At 36.1% G+C, this 22,648-nt stretch overlaps 1 protein-coding gene across 1 annotated transcript in view; it reads right to left on the bottom strand.

Annotated features, from left to right (window-relative positions):
* The window catches only part of KAL1 (Kallmann syndrome 1 sequence), a 65,341-nt gene that overhangs the window by 8,035 nt on the left and 34,658 nt on the right, over positions 1-22,648 (bottom strand). The window contains exons 8-10 of the mRNA XM_010085521.1: positions 21,179-21,326; positions 16,166-16,315; positions 7,524-7,537 (exon numbers count right to left, since the gene is read on the bottom strand). Of these exons, the coding sequence (XP_010083823.1) occupies positions 7,524-7,537; positions 16,166-16,315; positions 21,179-21,326 (312 nt within the window). The remainder of the gene's footprint in view (positions 1-7,523; positions 7,538-16,165; positions 16,316-21,178; positions 21,327-22,648) is intronic.

Below are 22,648 nucleotides of genomic sequence, written 5' to 3'. Positions count from 1 at the left end.
GTGAAAATGTCTGTAAAGCTCTCAGCTTTGTCTTTTCAGAATATATCATATGACCTGTTCAGCATCTGTCCAAATAAAATTCTAGTCTTGACTCCTAGGAGTCATACAAAAGGCTTGAGTTTGCTCCCATTTAAATCAATGGCAAATCTTGCCACAGCATCAACAGTAGAAGCTTTCAACCAATTCCCTTCTCTTCTAGCTTCTTGTCTAATACTGTCTGCATAAGGACGCAAAACAAAGGGGAATAAAGAATTAGACAAAAAAAGAAAAACTCATCAGGCAGTGCACATACATCCTGTCATTTTTCTGGATTTAGTTCTCCTCTATCTCTACACAGAGGATGGAAAATTACGTCTGTTGCTATTAATTATCTGGGTATGAGATAGACACTAATGCCAAGCACCTGACTGTGAGTTTCAGGAGAGAAAACAAATATCTTTGATGCCTTAAGGGCTGATCTGGCATCAGACTGCTGTAGAGCAATTTGAATGCAGAAGGGAAGGATTGTAAACTAAAGAGAAAAATTGTGTCTGAAACTATCTCACATGGTATTCTGGTAAAAAGACTGATTAGAAGCTCCTTGAAAGAGATTTTTGCAGCAGCTATCTTCATAGCAACATACATGCTAACTATTTGTATGATTTCTTTATAAACCAAACTTTTTTTTTCTTTCAAAAAGAAATCTATACAGAAATAATTTGCTGCCTTGTGATCATTCTCCCTCATTTAAAAATTAAGAAAGAAATGGATGTGCTTTCACTTGCCTCTTAGTTGCTGGGCTTTCCCACTTGATGAGCCTATCTATTGGATGAAGACACAAACTCACAGTGCATTTGTAAGTAGGATTCCTCTGTCTCTTCCAGTTTACTCAATTATTGTCTATCACCTGCTTGTACCCCTCTCCTGGGACTAACAAACAAAACACCTAGCTTCTTGGGACCTGAAAACTTTGTGCTGCCATATTAATCATGTTACATTAACAATGCACACTCTGTGCCAATTGACCACAGTGAATCTCTTATTGACTGTATATTACCTTATAATCACAACTTATTATTTTAAATTATCTGCATGTAAGGTGGACTGCTGTTTGTAAGGCCAGTTAAGCCTTGCCATTATCCAGCCATCAAGAATGGGATCAGACACATACATCAGGTAGGTCACTGAATATCATTACATGAGCAACTTGGAAAAGATAAATCCCAAGCATCAAGAGCTTACAACAACTCAGCATCCAGAGATATCAGTATAGGAGATTACTAAGCCTCTGTTCATAATTGTAGTTAAACAGGCTGCAACACAAGACATTTGGTATTTCCAGCTCCTGGCACTGTAGAATTCTGTTAGATTTTACTGCAGCTCTATCTTCATTCCTTATGTGAGCTTCTGCTCTCAGGCAGTTCTTTTCTTCCTACTTCTCTCCTGCATTAGCAAACCCTTAGTAACCCTTTCGTAAACAGCTGTGGTTTCTGATAACCTCTCTATTTGAGCTAGAAAATCAGGAAGAGGTTTAAAAAAATTATTTCACTTCCTATCAACTTGGACTGTAAATGTAGGATGAAGGTTTTTAATAAACATAATTTCATATTTTTTTGTTTAATCAAAATCAACAAATGAATCTTATAATTGATAGTGCTTGCATCTGTTATTCTGACAACAACCTATATTGAAAAGACAGGATTTTCTTTCTTTTCAGTGGGTATGTAATTAGTGTTATTTCAATAAGGTTTTTGCACACATACATATAAAAGTACATCAACTGCTATAAGCTGGAATGCATCAGGACAGCACCAGCTAAGGTATTCCAAAACTTTTCAATAGAACAAGCCTTTTTGACTTCCCTAAGCTTTTATTTTCAAGACTAAAACTTGTTCAGTTCTGATCTCCACTTTTGTCATTGCTGTTACTGAAAAGATTTGAACATATAAATATGTAAATATATATATTTACAATGGACAACAATAAAAACAATTTTTTCCTTTTAAAAAGTCTATCCTGTCAGGGTCTAAAGCCCAAGTAATTTGGGTAGCAAAAATGAAACATAATAGGGAATTAGCTCCTACCTGAGATAGAAACTTTTTTAAAAATAGAGAAAAGTGGGACAATTTGTGATCAAATAAAGCTAGAAGCATGAAAAACTCAAAGCGTATGTGCATGTATGAAGTATGCATATTAAATAACAAGACTGTTTTAGAAATTATCTTTAAATTTTGTAAAAGCAAAAGGAGACAAGATATATGGAATTATCTAAAAAGACACATAAGAGTCTTAAAAAAAAATAAAATACTCCTTTATTTTATAAAGTTGCTCATAAAGCTCATGGCTCCAGAGTTGTTTTTTTTTTATGCAACATTATACATCTGATTTTGTGTTTACAGCACATACAAAAGAAAAGCTTCTCCCAGCCTTCCTTTCAGCAATATACACTCTCCTATACACTACTATATACACTACTATAACTTTATTTAGATTTTTGTTTTCAGCCATCCATTACAAACTCAGTGGTAGGTACCGGACAAGCTATCCAAGCTGCAGCCCAGCTGAATGTCAGCCACTACCACCAAGGCTAATGGTTCTGAATTAAGCCCAGCTGAAGTTAATAAAATGTAACCTACAGCCACAACTTTTTCTGAAATGTCATTTGAGTAGTTAATATTAACAGAATATCCAGTACCTAATGGGACTGGTTATGGCCAGTTTTATCAGCAAGCTCTGCTATCCCTTCTAGAACAGGTACATAACACTGAAAAGAAACTGCCAGACTCCTTCAGTCTGGTTCCCTGATATTTCAGATGTCGCATTATAAGGCCTTTTTTGTATATAATCAATCTCCTTCTTAATAGTTTGGAGTTTTCTTGATTCTGTACTTTGAATTGGTCCTTATAAAGCTTTATAACTTCATTGTTCTCACAGTTAGAAAGCATACCATTTAACACTAAAAAGACTGATGCTTGCACAAACAGCAAGCATTCATCTTTCCCAGAAGTCAAAATATTTGTATAGAAACACTGAACTTGAAGGACATACTAAGAGTTAGCACTCACCCGAGCAGCTCTAAGCTTGTGAAATCAGTCAACATAACAATCATTTAAGTAAGAACCCCTTAAAGAACTGTTACAGCAGACAGCTTATTCAAACAATTACTTCTATTATCAAGCTTATTTAAACATAAATAAATAATAAAAAAAGCAAACCAGAAAAATTACTTTAAAAATCCCTGTAAAGTTACTATCCTGGACATGACCTTCAGCTGCTCAAGCTAATGATTTCTTGATGTTTCAGACAGTTACACAAAACTACTCCTCCCAAATAAACTAATAGCTGACAGTAATTATTTTGGCTATGACTTCTAAAGTAAATTTTCTGAAGTATAAAATTAGTTCCTAGCCTTAAGAAAACATTCCTATACAGACAACACATGAGCATGCTCTTAAAATTCCACATATCTTTAGCTGTTTTATTAAACAAGGGTATGCGGCCAACCTTGCTGGACAGAAATCTTAAATTTCTAATTAGAAATGTATTGATCAGGGGATGCTCTAAAGCACATTGAAAAGATGTCTGTTTTGATTCTCTCCCTCCTGTGTTTCACCCAAAAAAGTCATTAACTCCACATGTGTACCTCCACAAAGCTAACTCTCTATCAATTATGTTTATGAAGATGTTCTTAGTCAGCTTTATCTTCTTTCTCCCCCTTCCCAACCTAAACTTTTGAGTTCCATTTCAATTAAAGAAATATATTTCAGATTTATTTTTTTTTTTTGGGGGGGGGAGAGAAATACACTTTTATTCTGTAGCTTTAAGTTGTAAAAGCAGCTCAAAATCCCATTAATGTCAATGACAAATACATTTGTTTGCCACTTTGAAAAGTTCAGGTTCATATGCACAATTTAAGCATCTTAGAATGAAAAGGTCTGCTTAAAGTACTGAAACATATCCTAAGTAATGGCTGCACAATGAGTTATAGGAATACCCTGGCCTACTTCTACATTTGCTAAATCTCATCACCTTCACACTGAATTTGAAGCTTGAGAGCCATTTGGAAAAAAAAATCACGCAGCACAATGCCAGGTAACTGCAACTTTTCCTAGCTGAAATTTCTGGTTTAAATAGTTCTATAGTTTATTGAAAATACACTAAATAAAAAAGTAATCTCTTTTCCTCATCTTTGCCAACATTTTCCACATTTCTGTTCTGCTATACTTTTCTATTACTGCCAGCCATGTGAATCACTTAATCTAATGTGGTTTCTTTTTTTCTACCATGTTACTGCAGACAGCTCCTTTCTTTGCCTCAAATACTTTTTTCTGCTTTATATTACATTTATTGTTGCAGAAAGGTGCCAACTTGACAATCATGAGAAACTGAGGTCTGCTTTGGAGCTAGAAAACTGTCATAGAATGGGCAGGAACCACAGTGAAGCTTGTCCACACAACCCAATGCCACCAATATGGCAACAACACACTATCACTTCAGGAGACGAGATAAACAGATTTAAGAGGTATGTATTTCTTTGTATTACTGTGACACACAGCAAGAAATTTTCAGCAGACTGTTTTGGGAACTGCGGCTAGTTCTGCCACTGGTTTGTTGGAGGTTTTTAGGCAAAGCACTTTATGGCTCCTTACCTTTGCTCCACCCCTGTCAAGTGGTGATAATGATAATGGTCTCTGCTGTAAAAGTATTTCAGCTCTCAAGTTGTATATTATTCTGTTTGATGGGTGGTTTTTGGACCATGTGTCTCTACAATTTGATATAAAAATGGCGATTAACGCCAGCTGTGACAGCACTATTATGCAGGCAACCAAATTACAACAAATTATTAGAAAGAAAAATCAAATGGGATTTGCTGGAAAACAAGATTTCAGAGCAGACATGTTCAACAACAGCAGCTCAAATTAAGGTTTAATTATAATTGGAATCAACAAACACAATAACATCAAGCTGATTTCTGTATTGTGACAGAATGTGAAGTAATTAACAAGCAGCACCTGAAAGATTTTCCCATTAGAATTAAATATGGTAAAAAGTGAAGATTATAAAATAAGACATACTTATGAAAACCTTTACCTGGCAGCATAAAAGTATTAATATAAATATAATCATCAATTTAATATAAATAACAAGCATATGTCAAATGAGTAAATGATAGGAAGGAAATTATATTCTGTACTTTTTGCCAAGTTACCTCAGCAAGCTTACTCCCTCCAAAATATACACATATAATTAATATGCCAACTGTATGCCAAAAGGAGTTATCAAAGTTTCGAAGATCATTAGCCATATGTAAACCTGCTGTCTTCATTCAAGCCTAGCCTTTCTTCAAACAGAATGCCATAAAGAGACTGAAATACGCTACTCATAAGAAAATTACTGAAAGAATTTGTTCTGCATGTGACTAAGTCTTTGGATTTAATATATAATGTTAAATCTGATATTTCATAAAGCAAACTGCAATGATTATTTGTGACTGGCCACAGGGTTTTTTGTTTTTCTTCTTATACTGTGGGGCTGATCTTACAAGCTTCTGAGCACTCTGGCCCTGATTCAACAAAGCACTTAAGCATATGAACAGTCATGTTGACTTCAACAGTTAAGAGTAGCTAATGGATCAGGCCAGAAAGTGTAGTACCCACCAGGATCAAGACACTAATGACCATACAAACTGCAGTTAAAAGACGGTCTTGAACATGTCTTTGATTGTCTTAGACTAATAGGAAGAAGGAAATACAGGAAAATTAAGCAGTTTCTCATGTGTCTTGCAGCACTATCGTTCTAAAAATAGGCTATAGCAAGGGGTAAAGATTTTATATTTAATATCACAGCACAAAGCAGAATCTGCTCAGGGCACCTGAAGTCCATGCCTCAGTATCTACAAGCTTGACTAACTGTTTCTACAGCAAAATTGTAGTATGATTTTGGGGAGCTCTGTATAAATCCTGTGTCAAACAACACACCATTTTGTCCAAATTCAGGACAAAAATTATTTCTCTCATTGCATTGAACGGTGAGGCTGTGCTATGGTGAATGTAAAAGTAACAATGGTAAATGGTGAAATTTATGATGCCTTGCACAGGGAAAAACATTTTTATCATCTCTGAAGTGCCCAAAGACATATGTACAAGTCAAAGGCTTCCTGAAGAAATGTTCCTGCCCGATCTTTGCCCAGTATGCAACCCCTGACACACCTTTAAAACTGTGGATCTAACACCACACAGCACTGCTTCCAGCCCACCATTCTGGCAGGAGGATGAGCAGCAGTGTTTGCTCTGCTGCCTAACCTGCCTGTATTTCCACACCAAGAACTACTATGTAAATAGCTGAGGAAGAATATAATGAAGTGTCTTCTTCTATCTCAGGCTTGTGTTCGTCTGTTTATCAGGTCACCATTTTTCTCCATGTCAACACAGAGTTCTACAATAAACACAGAGTTTCCATAAACACTTTTTCTCCTAAAACTCAGTTGCTGGAGAGGTCCTGAAAAACATGCAGAGAAGGCTTAAATATGGGCAAAACCCAAGGGAATAAAAGAAGCAGAGTAATTTGCTACTAGTTGCTTCAGTTTTGAGACACGATTAGTACAAAGTGATCCACGTGATATTTATTGCATTGTAATGACAGCATGACTGAAGAATAATTTGAAAAAGAATACTTTAGCATACTGTAGAGAAGTAAAACAATCTCAGTCAGTACTTAACCATAACACTTATTTCTTCACATATTGGTTCATGAGCCATTCTTTACCTCTCTGAATCATGACATTTCTTGACAACATTTGAAATCCGAAGCTAATGATAGGACAAAAATTAAAGATAGAATAACATGCATTATCTTTCTTCTCATAGTTTAGTAAATGCCAAGTGAGTTATCAGTCTTAGAATACATAGGTAAACACAATTTACCTTCAACTAATGATAAAATGCTGCACTGATGCGCTAATGCACTGCGAGCCTCTCTGCACTCATCTTTCCCCTGTAAAAACTATGTTGTTGATGTGTTCTGTCTCAGGCATTTTAAGTAGATTCTCTTTAAAAAATGACATTAAAACAGCTCGTGTTCTTCAGCTGCCTGTGCATTGATTCACCCAGTGGTATAAAAAAAGAAAAAAAACTCCAAAATGTCAAATGTTTGGTTATGAAATTCATGGTATTCATGACACCTCTGAGAAAAAGAACTTTTTAATAATCACTTATTCAAGTAGTATGACTAAAATAAACACCAAAACCCTCAGCTGACATTTAAACTTCATTCAATAAACACTTCTTAACAACGCAAACTATACTATTTCCTGCTCTTACATGGAATATAAGCAGTATTGTTTAAATCACAAAGATTTTGTTTCTCAGATTATGCCATTTAAAACAAACTTTGATTCTATAGGACACATTCTTTGCATAATACAATGATAAGCCTTTCCAAAACTGATATTAACAATTAGTCTGTAATTTAAAGACAGGCCTGAGCCAAAGTATTTGCGTCTGTATCGAGACCCAGGAAGCCTCAAAGTTTAAAGGTGTTTATACTAGGGGATTTAAGTCTGGGTTCATCTCTAAACCGGATTACCTCTATCCTCACTCCTTTTCCCACACACAACATCCTACACAAAGTGAGTTCAGCAGTATCTCATTCTGGTTTTCTATTACAAGGGAATTTGCCTCTTGTAAGCTCCAAGTCCCACAATAGCTGCTTGTAGCCTGAACAGAAGCTTCCTATGCTACTCCCTCATAGCCAGATTTTCAAAGGTATCTAAGCATCCAAAAACCAAATTTAATTAAAATGAAAACAACCTAAATAAACAAGTCCAAGGCTCGCTATGGCTATACATCTACTGAAAATGTCACTAGGTACTCTATCATTAACTTTAGCCTTCCGTGTAACTTTGACAAATCTGGACTTTAATTTAGGTGGGGAGGCGATACTGAGGGTAGGCAATCCAGGAGTCCTTCCCAATTCCAGCATCAAGGCACAGACCCAGCACACCCCTAACTCCACAGTGGAAGGAGATGCAGAGATGCACCTGCTACTCCTTTCTCTCTCATACCCTATGCAAAAACTGTACGGGTGGGTTTGCACACATGTACAATGCTGCACCAAGTTCCAAAACTGGACTTTCATGGTGTGCATCATGTCATGCTGTATCAGGATGTTGCTTTGCTGAACTGTTATTCATAAAATTAATGGCATTAATATGCAGTTTCTAAATCTGCCATTTAAGACTACTGAGTCTACGAGAAAAAGAACAGAGCAAAACCAGGTTAAATATCTGTAAATTCATGTGTGTACAGACAGGGTGAGCAGAGTTTGGCTGTCTTCTGTGTCTCCAATGTAAGAATTAGTATTCAAATTAAACTAGAAGAAGAGGCTTAAAAAGAAATTAAAAACTGTGCTTCTTCACAGAACAAGCACTTAAAAGCCTGGAACCCCATAACCCAGGACATTTCAGATGCCCAAAAATTTATGTGACCCTAATGGGACACTAGATATTATCATGGAAGAGAAATGCATCAGAAGTGAACGTATACAATGAAATCACATTGGTCTCAGGAAATCCCATGAATTAGAAGTTGTCTGAAGCTGGGACAATAATCTGCAGAAGTATCATCACACGCTTGCCTTATTCATATGTTCCTTTGGCTTTGCTTTTGGACACTGAGAAGAAGAGAATACCTGGTTGGATGGATCTTTGGTCTAGACTGCTATGGATATTTTTGTATTCAGTTTATGGTCACAGGAGTGAAAGCTACTGGTGTTTAAGAACTCATTATTCATCAGCTGCATACATCTTTACATTTAGATTATAACTTCAGTGTCAGATACCCTTTTTTGGTGTCTTTCCCTCCAACTCTAGCTACTTACTCAAATAGTCCCTGTCTGTAGTGTTTATGCAAATGGTTTTATGGCCACTTATAAACTAGGCAAGTTAAACAACAGAGGTTAAAAAGAGGCACATGGAGGAAAATCGACTCAATTTACAAGACACTTGTTAGTTTAAACCACCTTCACCGTGAGCATGGTGACTCACTGATGATAGTTTAACCTTCCCTGGATCACAAGCTAAATATTTTACTTCATAACTTAGGCAGGCTAAGAGAGCTCTCATGACCAGTTACTACCCCATAGCTGATGAAAGGTATCTTGCTAAACTGCAGTACTTCAGTATCTTTTCACTCACACTAGAAACAGTAGGATTGCTCCAGGTATGACAGTGTAAGTGCATAAGACAAAGCTTTGACTGAATGTGATACAGTTTGAGGAAAGGAGGGGAAGAATTGGATGGCAAAAAGCTTGCCATTTTATCCCTCAGTTATTCAGACTGCCTAAAAATAGACATTGCCATTGACCATCCCAGTGACACTATATAGATATATATGCACATATAAGAATTTCTCCATTTGTTGTTAAAATAAATAACTTTATAGGTTGTGGTAATATTCAAGAAGTAATAAGAAATGTAGAAAACAGTGTAGTGGGTAGACATGTTATTGAAGATGCTGTTTTTGAAAACATTTTTTCCTGAAGAATTAAAACTCAGGTAAGGGTTTATTTATGAGTTGGCCAGTTAATCTTTTCAATGACTTGAAGTGAGTTAAGACTTGATAAATTATTTCACAATGCAATATTGCAGTCTGACTGCAGGTACTCATCCCACGTAATGATGGTCTATCTTTGGACTGCACTCATGGACCAGGTAATTTGCAATTACATTTCTGTTTGATCTTTTAATGCAAGTTCAAAAGAAATCAAGCTTAAATTTGAATTTAGTTATTAAGTCTAAGAATAAAAAGAAGACTTCTTTTAAATGCATAAATTAAGTTAAATTAAATAGACTTTCACAATTATTAAGGGTGTTCTGGAGTATGCTTCAGGACACACTGAGGGCTTGCAAACAGCATACACAATGTAAATTTTAAAATGAAAGAATAAGTGGATCAACCATATAAAGTGTTAGAACTAGTTGAACGAATGTTCTGGAGCAAACCAGTCCAGTACAGCCACAATAGGCCTTCAGCAGATAGCTGATGCCTGCTAAGCAAAATCGGTCTTTTATGCTGTCTGAACTCTGGGACCTCAGCAGGTAGTTCTGATTTGGCTTCTGATACTTGATTTCCCTGCAGACTTTGAATCTGTTCCAACTATCTTCCTGGGGCTAATCATTGGATAGACTTGCCATTAAGTGTCTAATTCCAAGAGCTCTAACCACCTACCCTGAAAGGTACGGAGGTCTGGAAGCAAGTGAAAAGCACTCAGTAATGGTTTTCTGTTGTTCTTGTGGAAACATGAAGAAATGCAGTAAACTGTACCCTTGAAAAGACTCCTCAGCATTGTACCATTTACAAGGGTGATGCCACTGTGGTTGCCCCTGTTCCAAATGTGATTTTAAAACTTTACTATTTGTCCTACTAATCAATTGCATACTATTTGAGAAGTTGGATACTATCTGCTCTACCAAATTGTATCATTTGTTGATGTTCTTCATTACTCCCACCACCAACATTTTAAGGATTGTTAGCACGTCACATTTGGACACTAACCAAATAGTCCAAGTCCCGTAGTCAGTTTATAAAGTACAACTGGAGATGGTCAGATGCTCCCCTTTTCAGTCTCTCTAGGCAGCAAAAAGACAAAGAGGTTTTAAAAAACCACAGTGGGATAACAAAAATTTTATTCCTGGAACTACCTTGGGCCTATGTAAGACAAAGTTAGGGAGGACTAGTAATCACACAGAGGATACTTCTGACAGGATATTCTTTTAACTCTGGAATAATTTCCCACAACATTTAAAGCTGACAGCATTACCTACCTCCCCAGGCAGGATGCTGAGGAAGCCCATAGGATACAGGCATCTTAGTCAGATGTAGCACATGTGGAAAAGGAAAACTATGCAATGTCTACTGGTGAATTTCTAGAGAGTTGATCTAGTCAAAGATCCCTGTGCTTGGGATCAGAATACGAATGCACATTATGTGAACCCACACAACCAGTCTCTGCTGAGCCAATGTCTCTGCATTCGCATAGAAATATGAGGGAAATACATTGGTGTATACTTCACTACAATTAACAGCAAGGTCTTCTTATTGAAAGAACCATCTGGACCACAGTGATACCTTCAAGTACAAACATTTTACTGCTTAAATATCAATAATTAGAAAATGGGCAGCTGCTCAAACACCAATCTTCTTAGTGCAACAGTTAATACCAAACTAAATAATTCCTTAGTGTTAAGCAACTACTGTTACATTCTTTACAATAACAGCAAGAATCTCCAACTGGCATTGAAGGGTTTTGTTAGCTTCAATGGCACTAGTTTTGTGGCAAAGGACTATAGGACAACATGGGGAAAGCTTTCAATCATTTTAAAACCTGCCACATGAAATACCTTACTGCAAACAAAGAGTCATAACATACAGTCACTTCATTTATCTCCCTGAACTAAGTGAAAGTTAATTTTGTTTTCCTAAGATCTGGTTTTAAAAGCATTCATGGCAGATATCTGTTTGCTTTGCCTTGCTTTGCATTTTATTCTTCGCTGTAATTTAATTCATTATTCTTGTTTGGTTGATTTATCAGACAATGGAGGATTCTTTGCCTCTCCCCGCCTTAAGTGTTCTTGGTTTTTTTCTGCTTTAGCATTTACCGGAAACACAAAGGAAGAAGCCTGAAGCCAAGTCTTAATGCATTTTAAATATTTGTCTTTTTAAGCAAAACCAAGGGGCAGATATATTGATTTTAAATATCTAGAAGTACTTTCAATGTTTAATTTAAACACGGACATAAATGCTCATAGACTTCATTCAAAGAAAAGTGAAGGAAACTAAAGCTTCACATGAGCAAGGAGAGTAACATTATACTCAAATAACAAGCACTAAGAAAACAGTAGTGAAGGCAGAGTAGTGGGCTGGACAACATTATTGTGACATGTTGCTTTGGAAAGAAATCATCATACTAAATTACATTCTAATATTTTAATGTATTATAATTATTGCAGCAAGTTATGAGAATTGATACAGTGAGCTCATAAAGAATTTTTTTTTTTTATTCAGTCTATGGAAATAAATTTTCATACCCTGGAGATACACTAATTTGCATCAACTTGAAGGCTTTCCAGCTGAATTCCAAAACCTCAGCTCTCTAGTTGACAAACCACTGAAGAACAGAGGAAATATAAGGAACTTTTTATTTTCACACTTTCAGTCTTGATTACTGCACAAGATACTGAGGATCTTAATTATTCTAAGTAGCTAATCCTTTTAAGTAGGGGGTTCAGAGTGCCTCATTCTTGGTAATGGATGGTACTCTATGAGTCCAGCACCAAGGAGTAAAAAGTGATTTGTTTAAGTCGATTCCAGTATTTGACATAAATATCACACAATTTCTAATTTCACACAGTTGAGATGGCCAAAAAAATCTGGCCACAAGCGAGTTCTTATTTTCATTTACAAAAGTGGGATTCATGCTGTTAAAGGAATGTACTGTGTTTCTCTAATCCCAGGCCTAAGTCAGAGGCAGCAAGTGAAAGACGTTTTCTTCTTTCAGAAAGAAGCTATTGTATTAATATAATTACAATGTGCTTTTGTGATGACTCTGTCTAGCAATATTATGTGCATTTGCTAAGCACCTCGTACTGCTTGAAGTGTGGAGTTATTTTTGATAGCAAAAGTAAAGTTATTATTGCCATCATACCGAAGCATTCTAACTCAAAGATTATTTTAGAAAGAGATTTATTTTAATGTAAAGTCCAGATCCTCCATTCCATTCATACCTCATGCTTACTGAAGCTAATGGGACTTAAGAAATGACACTTGAAGAACAGGCCTAAATAAGTCTTTCCTGCTACCAAACTGTGACACAGTACGATGCATATATACACAAATAGGATCTTCCATCCACTTACTCAGACTTTAACTCAAATACTGTGTTCAGTTTCTGAGTACTGATAAGCAATCAGTTCTTTACTGTATAACAAAGCCAGATCAGTAATAGTTTGTAACATCCCCTCTATTGCAGTTGCTGCACAGGACAGAGGTCTGATGAATTCTATCCAGAGGGGGATGGTGTAAAACCAAGAGCTTCAGCCCTCATGTTATCATTGTCATCTTTCACTGGCTTCATAGAGGCACATCTGCAAAGGAGGAAAACACCTCAAAGGAGGCACTGAGGAATACATATTCTTCACAGTAACGGAAGAACTCCCTTTGAATGTTAAGAGACATCACCATACAATCTGGAAACGCTAAGGTACATTGCAATAAACTGCTAGGTGGCCTCTGCAGCCTGATAGTTATAAAGGACAAATTCCCTGTCATTCAGAAAACAATAACAACATCGGGCCTTACAGACAGGACTGAACAACTTGATTTAATTTCAGAGTTCTACTGAGAGTGAAAGACTGCTGTTTTAGTAGTTGTTAAAGATTTTGTTACAGCTAAAAGACACTCTGTATCAACATATTATACTGGTTTAAATGTCTTCATCTTAAAAAAATCAAAAATCTAAGTAACGTATTTATTTCATCACCACTGCAACCATCTCTTCTTAGGACCATGAAATCCACCACAGAAAGTATAAAAAAACTTGAAAATCAGACCAGACAAGCAAAGATTGCTACAACCAATTGAAATTTTGCTTAATTTACAAATGTCCAACATATTCAAGCTTGAAACTCATATTTCTTGAATAATTTTTATGTCATGGAACTCTTACCATTATCAATATACTTATTTCACATGGTTTCAGGATATTTTCTTATTTGTTTTAAAGTCACACATCCTAATTTATGACTATAGGACAGCTGTGGTCCTGGGACAAAAAAAATGTTGTTTTAAGTAGCAAACGACAGATAATGAGAACAGCAGAAAAATTAACAGGGACTCCTCTTTCCAGCCACCACACAGAAGAGAAGGAGTTAACTTCCTGTTAGGAAGGATTTGAACCGATTGCCAGTCTGCAATGAAAACACCCTAGACACTAAGCCGTAGAGTAGACTGAGGTAAATTCTCTCTCAGTGTTTCCTATTATAGTTGCTGCACTCTTATACCTCCTGCAACTCCCTAAACATGACCTGAGACCGTGCAGTTCATAAAGGAGAAAGACGTGTGGACACAGTTCCCAACGCAGCTGGCTCCATTAACTTCTGTCTTTCATAAAGACAACACACAGTCAGTATGCTTCTCCTGCTGTGTTCCGTGCATGGTGAAAAAGACTTTCTCTGCAGTAAACTGTCACTAGTAAATTTACAGTCAGTACTTCATCCATGTACTACATAACCTCCAAACTTCTGTAAGAGTTTATATAAGCTGCTAGCTTCTCAGGAGCAGATAACTGGCTGCATTTCAGTTCCACATGAAGCAATGGCTCCTGCTGAGTTACTGCATATGCTATCACTCAGAAAACAGATATTTCCTTTTTCAAAAAGGAAAGAAAAATGTGGCAAACTGCCATATTCTGTCCTTCTTCACACACCTTTGCTATCACTTGTTCATTATGTGAGAAAAATGAAGGCAACTTCCACTGCATGGCTGGAGCATATACCTGAACACCCTAGTGCATGTGACAGAGCTTGCTCCCACCACCTGACCAAAATGGACCTCTGGGTGTCCCCCTTATACAGCTGGATGTACACAGAGTCACACAAGATGAGCCAGCTGTACAGTCAGCAACTCAGGAACTCAACTGACCCATCCCTGCACAAGTTGACAGCATGTAAATCCATGTCATTTCAAACAGATCTGTGCCATATCTGTCTTTGAAGATAGCCAGTTGTGGAGATTACACCACTTCCAAACACTGTTATTTCCAAACTATAAAATACTCCCTGACTTCATTTAATCTTAATTACCTCTTGTCTCAGCAACTATGAGAATGTTAACAACCTTATTTTTTTTTATAGGCACTTATAACTTTTACTACAAATATTACTTCCAGGTATGTAACACAGTGTGGGTTTCAGCTCCAGATTTAGATGTCAACATTTAAGTAACTATGGTGTAACATCTACTACACCTACTTATAAGCTCCATATCCAAGTTACCATTATCATTAGTGGACACCTAATTCAAGATATCTACTTTAGAACAAGATTAATATTGCTGTACTGGTCATTATTTTTACTTCATTAACTAAAACAGTGAATTTGGAGTAAGGTGAATTTCACTAGGGGCATTGGCATTTTGGTCACAGAATACATAATCTTTCTTCTGGAAAAAGGCTGGTAGGAAAAGGGCTGCAGCTGGATTGATTTTTCCACTGAGCTGAATCTTGCCTGTAGACTGAGTTGCACAACCCAGCCTTACACCTCTGGGAGACATCATAGTCTCCTCATCTTTGAATCTTGTCCCTCAATTTCTTTGGTTCAAACTGCTCAGAACTGAACCTTGCTCACAGAGACACTTAAAATTTATGGCATTTTCCTTTAGACTGGAAAACTTAAACATAAAATTGTTGTTAGATTTTTTGGAAAAGACAGAAGAGTGCATGCAGCCTCGCAGAAAACCAACTTAAAGATTTTTTCCAGTGGTTATGGCCAACTATTCATCCTGTTCTAATTCAAGGTGACTGCTAAAGTTTGGCATAAATCCTATTGTGGCCTTAACATGAGCCAGTATAACTCTAAATTTTGTGATTCAAACTACAGTTTAGTTTTTGCAATACCACTGCATGACTTCCATACACATTCATTTCTAGAGTCATTTCTCAACTTACAAAGTCCAAGTGATACTACAGTGGCATCAGCAGAAATCCGCCCGGCAACTGTATGTGCATGAGACCCTCCAACCACACTCCAGGGAGGCAACATTGATATCCACAAAAGCTCTGTTGAACACAAGGCCAAATTCTGCTTCCCTATTTAAAACTTTACAAAAGCAATTTCCACCAAACTACAAATTATCTCAGCTCTGGGAAGATATGGTGTCCAACAGGACTGACTAATTTTTTGATAGCTGATTCGCGTCATTTCCCTCTGCCAGACATTTACACATCCATAACACAAAGAGAAGAGGCAACATTTCACTTTAATGTAAAGGTGAAGGGAAGAAAGGACGGGTGTAGGATTTAACTTTGAATGATTGTACCAGATTCATTATATTATATCAATGTTCTACAACTCTGAGGCAGTTGATGAGAGCATCACTTTAGAAAAAAATAGTAAAATAAAAATTTGACAAACCTGTCTTCTTCCAGTAGACTTTGACCTGAAGTTGATTGTCCTGATAGAAAGGAGTTCCAATTTTAAGAAAACGAGTGGGTTTTCTTCTTTGAAATGTTGGGTAAGGATCTACCAGTCCTTTCTGGGGTTTCCCAGCAGATGTCTGTTCCTCTGAAATACACAGAACAATCAACAATTTAAGTACAGTGCTGTATAATGACTATGTTAACAGTGCTGAAATTCATAAAATAATACTGTTTTTAATCCAAATTATCTTAGTTCAGTATCCTACTTAAATGAAATTACTATAAAGAAAAGACTGTCCATAACGGTTGAAAAGCATATAACTTGTCTGAAAATCAGTCAAAAAAAAAAAAATGGACAGAGAGAGAAAAAGATAAATAAATATATTCTAATATGAAAATGCTCTGTAAATTTTCAAGATAATAATAAGGAAAGGAAGTATATTTATACCCCCAAGAACAAGAAATGTTAATATATTGACTTTTTAAACAGGCAGAGTATCTAGCAGTAGTTCTTTATAATAATTCATGGTCTTTATATTTGTGCTGTGTTTGAATGTACACAAAACCCAAGGATGGCATTGAGTGTGACCCACAGAATGCCACATGTGGTTATTACATCAAAGCAAATATTGTCCTTTCGTATGGTATATAAGAACACTATGGTCAGATGAAAGATCTCTCCTGCCCACTTTCCTCTTTCCAACAGTGAACAGAAAATGCTTAGGAAAACATTGTAAAAGAAGAATTAACTTTGAGCAATTTTTTTGGTGCTACGTGCCTAGTTTCCAACAAGCAATGATAAGAGGACGTCCTTCATAAAGCATTTCGCTTGGCAACAGTTCAACATTTACCAGGGTTGACAGTATATCTAGGTATTTTCAGTTTAAAAGGCAGCAATGCTGATTCAAACTGCATTTTCATTGCACACTTGCAAATATATCAGTTCTGATTAAGAGGACAGTATTTGCATCAGATTAACAAAAAAAAAGCCGTATTCAATTCACCTAAATGAAAAGTAAAGATTCTAATAAGTAGGAAGTGGCAAGTTATTAACTACATATTTGAGAGAAAGAGGGAAAGACTCAGGTTTCAAAAATTACCATGAGTAACATGTAAACTTGAGCACTGTGCCCTACATGTAGCTTCTGCTGAAACCCACTTGCTTTTTGGCCAAATTTTACTCTGACAACCCTTTGCTTAGTCTCATACAATTTTACATTTTCTTCACTTGTTTTAAAGTAAAACTACTGAACTTAGGCAAATTCTTTCTCAAGGTAATAATAATGTTCACACCACCTAAAAGGAAACAAAAAACTGATAGAAAGAAGTATAAACTTAAATCTATTAGGTATACCTCAAAGTATTTTAATTTTACTAAATCTCTGCTATGCTGTTGTCTGTCTGCTCCACTTCCATAAAAACCAGGACACCAATTTAGAATATTTCTATATAAAGATCAAGACAGAGAGTCTTGCTGCATTTCCCAGAAGTGAAGCATACAAATATAGTGAGGCAACATATTTCTGAGTGTGGGGAAATATAACGCCTGAGGGCCAGGGTCAAAGCTCACAGAGGTCTGCAGGACTAAATTACTTCAGCGAGTTATGGACTACTCCCTATTCTGACAATAAGAACAGACACCTAAAAAACCAGAGCTTAATTCCACAGAGAGCAGAGCAACTTACAGTGGAACTTCAGCAAAATTGGCGTGTTGCTTCTGGAACTACTTCCCAAAGGCCATGGAAGTCCCCAGATAAAGAGGGGGCATGAATGTCATGTCCTAGATAATAGTTCAGGCAATATTTTTTTTCTTTTTCATATTTCTCCATCTGCTTCTGAGTATTCTCAAAAGTACCTCAAGCAGGACTGGCTCTGTACCTAACTAAGATCAATGAGATTCAGAAGATGAATTTGCATCTCCTACAGGAGTAGTTTTTATTTGCTTTTCTATGTAACCTATAATTTCGCCATTTTTAAAAAAATTCCAAAAAGGTCCAAATATACTTGTCAGCAGAGTGCTCTATCCACTACAATGTGTGATATCAGTGGTTTAGGCTCAAAGAATCTTAAATCCTTTACTTCATGCCTTTAACAGAAAGGATGCTCAGATTTGTCAGTAAACTTATTATTGACGTACTCTACTGTAAAACAAATATGTAGTTTAATTCTTCCAGGTGCTGATTTGCAGTTAAAAAGAACATACTGCTCATTAACTAAATGGATGTTCATAACTTGAACATAACAGTCAAATACTTGAAGTATATGAGAAAACAAAAAATAAAAAGAAAAAAACAAAAAAAATGCTCTTAGTATAGTATTAATCTGGTTTATAAAAAAAAATGAACCATTAATGAACCTTTTAGTGCAAATAGGTCACCATGGTAAAGTGAAATAAAGCACAAGGCATTAGAAAGTCTATACTAACTAGACAAGAGTAGATAGTGGACTTTCACAGAAACTACTGATGGACTGTTTTCTGAAGTAAAACAAAGAAAGGGCAGATTATCCAAGCAAAATTGTGGAAGGAATTTAAATCTATCTGTGATGATGATAGGAAAGAGGTGCTACTGGAGTGGACAGAAAATGATGAAACCACCAAAGTCACGCATGAGGTTATAGGGTAAATGAACTCCATTTCGTAGAGGATTGGTATGTAACAAATCAGATGTGAGCTGCATCAGATTCTCAAAAATACAGTATTTTGGAGAGGGAAAAGTGAAACAAAAATCTTCCTCTTACAACACAAGCCTGTTTGTGACATAGGCCACGACAGACAGACGGTTAGTGAGACCATGGAGGAGAGCTGATACAGCACTACAGCAAAAAGGTTTTTCACAGCAAGTATAGAATGGTACCAAAAATGTCACAGTCCAATCTCAATTACTCAGCTTCAGTTTACAGGGCTTTTGTTATATAGAAAGTCTGAATTTACTATCAGGTTAGACTATGATGATCTGACCTAATGTTAGCACTCGCAATAAGACCGGACAAACATCAGTTGATTAATTATCCCTGCTCCCAAGAGGGGAAAGTTTCTTAAGCTATTTTCATAGTAAAATGAGAGAAAGAACTTCAACAGTTTGTCCAATGTCACTTTGGCTTGGTGTGTACGTGGGCACTAAGAATTTTGTCCCAGTAACAAGGACACAGATCAGCCTCAGAATCAGGAGAAATCCAGGCATGAGCCTTCTGCTGGGACCTGATGTAAAGTAAACTCAGTTACGTGTTCTTTCCCAGAGCTGTGACATAATCTGGTGAAATGCCAGTCAAGATGACTGGACTGAAAAAGAAACACCTGAAAGTTTAGCACTGAGATACAAAACTTCACAGAAACTTCTAATAGGAAGAGACAAGAAGACCAGGGCAGGGGGGAAGGAGCAAAAAAAAAAAGGGACATTTTTACTTGTTTGTCTAGCAAAACGTGCTTTGCCGGGGTGGGGAGCAAAATCAACTTCAATTCTTAGGAAAATACTCAGCAAAATTAGAACATCTCTCATAAAGACCACTGATATGCTTCTAGTTGAGCTCAGTGGCTGAGTGTAGTGGAATTAAACACCCAGTTCCCACTGTAGTTTTTCTTCTATTACATCTCCTGTGTACACGTAGAAAATAAAGGAAAACTAAATGTAGTAACTCAAATAAACTTTTAATATAATTCACAATCCTGCTGACTAGGTCACTTTTCTAGGGGACGACAGAAAGAACAGGTACAATCTCAGAGAGCCCATATGGACAGGGCAGAACTCTGACATTCACTTATGCTGGGCTTCACTGAGGAGTTAACCCAAACTTGCCTTATGTACACACTGTGGAGATTCAAACTCATATCCTGGTATGGATTTCAAGCAAAGACTCAGAGTGTTGAAGAGAAGAAAACTGGGCCCTCTGCTGTCTCTTAAAATGGACCAAAAGGTAGTAAAAATTAGATCAATATGGGAAAAAGAAGGATCTTTAGGTGTATTTTATCTTCTTGATACATTAAAAAGGGAAGGCAACTGTAGATATGAAGATCTGTCATAGCTAACAACTATTTTATGTATATCCAAATCCAATATGCTTGCCGAAGGGTCCAGCAACAACAGCAATTGATTAGTTAGGGTGAGAGTAATTGCAGTTACATTATAAAAATGCTGACAAGTAAGGTCAAGTAAAAAAAGGAATGTAAACGGATGGAAAATGAAATGGAGTCAGGACAGGATATTGAAAATTATATTATTTTAACATCTTATCAGAATTTTCCTGTATTGGTTAATCAGAGACGCATCAGCAGTTGGGGCAGTAACTTGGTATTGTATTGCAATTCTACAAATAGCATTTAAGAAAGACTAAAAATCACGGTTTATCCTCAGATTCAGATATGCTTTTCAACTATATTAGTTAGCATGTGAGATTTTGAACACCCTAACAAGAAATAACCTGACACTTAAAGATCTCAAGATTCCAATTTGAATGTGGGTCCTACATGTTCAATAATTTATTGAGAATCCATTGTTTGTCAGGCATGGAACATTTTAGATTCTCTAACAGAAGAGCTGATGTTTTATTTCAGTTCATAGTAGATACACAGCTGTGTGGTGCAAGAATCTGAACTAATGGGCTACTAAAAATAGTCAGGATTTTAAAAAGTACTGCAAGCTAAAACTGTCCAGTTCACACAGACACACAAATGGTTTTATTACAGCCACTGGCAAATATTTCTCCCTCTATTGCGTTTAAAAGATATTAACACCACAGTCATGCAAATGGTTCCATTTTCATTGCATTTGTTTATTTCTGGAGAATAGGATCTAAGATAAAGAATAAGGCAAAAACTGTCACCAATTTTTAGATAAGAAATTGTAACATTAAAAGGTTACTCATCTTCACTGAGACAGGATCACTATATATGAAACAGAAAGCTTTAAGAAAATTATCATTTTTTTTTAATTTGAGAAATCATTGTATAAAACATTTAAATTTCAGATAAAGAAGAGATAAAGCATTCAGGTGTTTCAATACAATTACTCACTATTATTCCTGGTGTCCTGAGTTGTGCTAAAATGAAGAGAAACCTTAGCACTTTTTAAGCGTATCTGACCCCAACGTGTTACTGCCTGCAGTTCTACATTGTAGTTGCTGTTGGGCTGGAGTCCCTCCAGGACCACGTAATTTTGGGCCTATAATAGAGGAGAATAAATATACAAAGTAGTTATATTATTATTAAAACACAGGACCTTACTAAAAACAGGCCTCTTGTCTTAGATACACTATTCTTTTGAAATTAGGAAACTCATGTATAAATTTCAACAGACCAAAACTTCCTTTCTTTAAAAAATATATTTTATTGCACCCTGTTTTTCTGTGTCAATTTTAAAATACTAACCTTCTTGATGTTTACATAATTTTGTCAATTACTGGGCAAATACAGACACCTATTGTTTATGTTAAAACTAAGTTTTTTTTCTTATGCCAAAATTTTTTTAGACAAAGAAATGTAAACTTTTTATTTCCCAATTTTTGTCCTAGCAAAGTAACTGAAAACTTCTTCTAGAGACTGTCAGTCTGAAGACCTCTAAAATCCAACATACGGTGCATTTGTCAATAATTTCTATTTTTTTTTCAACTGTTGAAAATAAAAAAAAAAAATCACGACCAAAAATACCCTCTCATTCTTTCATAAGAAAACTTTTCTGTTATACAATGGAAAACAGAAGAGGAAAAATACAGTTTTCATTGTCTTGGAAGTGTCTTAAATGGGGAAACACCAGAGTAGGATTATCACTCTTTGATCATTAATCCATAACTAACTCAAGTCCCACAATATTGCAAAGAAGAGCCAAGGCTTCTCAGTATTCTTACATTTCTAAAATTTTTAATTTTTTTGTAAAAAAGATAAAGCTTCTAGCTCATATCTCAGACAGAAGACATTACTCCATGTTTTCATTAGAATACTTTGCGCTTCTGAAGTTGGACAGTCAGTCCAGAGTGAAAAAGATAACCACATACTGCAATATTTAACACTTCAGGGATTGTCAAAAGCATTTCATATCAATTACTTTCACTTGTTTTGTGCTGAGATATTTATAACATTGACTACAAAGGTCAATTAACAGTCTTAATATTGTAGTCAAATTATTTGAATGTCTACCTGGAATGATTTCATATGGAAATCAGTACAAAATTATTTGGACTGGACTACATCAAAAGGTAAAAACTGTGTAAAAAGATGTTCAGTGATCTTTAAAAAATAAGATTTTTACACCTTTTATTTATTTTTTAAGTTTTCTGCAGTTTCAATTTTTAGACAGTAGAGCTGCTATAATATTCAAGGGACCATTGATTAGCGATAGCCTCAGGAGTGTCCTGTGGAGGTAGTCTGAATCTCACTGGCATTGCCATGCAGTTTCATGACATGCTGCAGAAGAAAAAGAAAAATGAGCCAGCAGTAATATTAAAGATTTTCTAAGAGCCTGTCTTTTCTCTAAAATATTCCTCTGGT

Source organism: Pterocles gutturalis, unplaced genomic scaffold (assembly GCF_000699245.1).
Source record: "Pterocles gutturalis isolate BGI_N339 unplaced genomic scaffold, ASM69924v1 scaffold8340, whole genome shotgun sequence".
Taxonomy (NCBI): Eukaryota; Metazoa; Chordata; class Aves; order Pterocliformes; family Pteroclidae; genus Pterocles; species Pterocles gutturalis.
The sequence above is the reverse complement of the archived record's forward strand: the minus strand, read 5'-3'. Positions and strand labels throughout refer to the sequence as shown.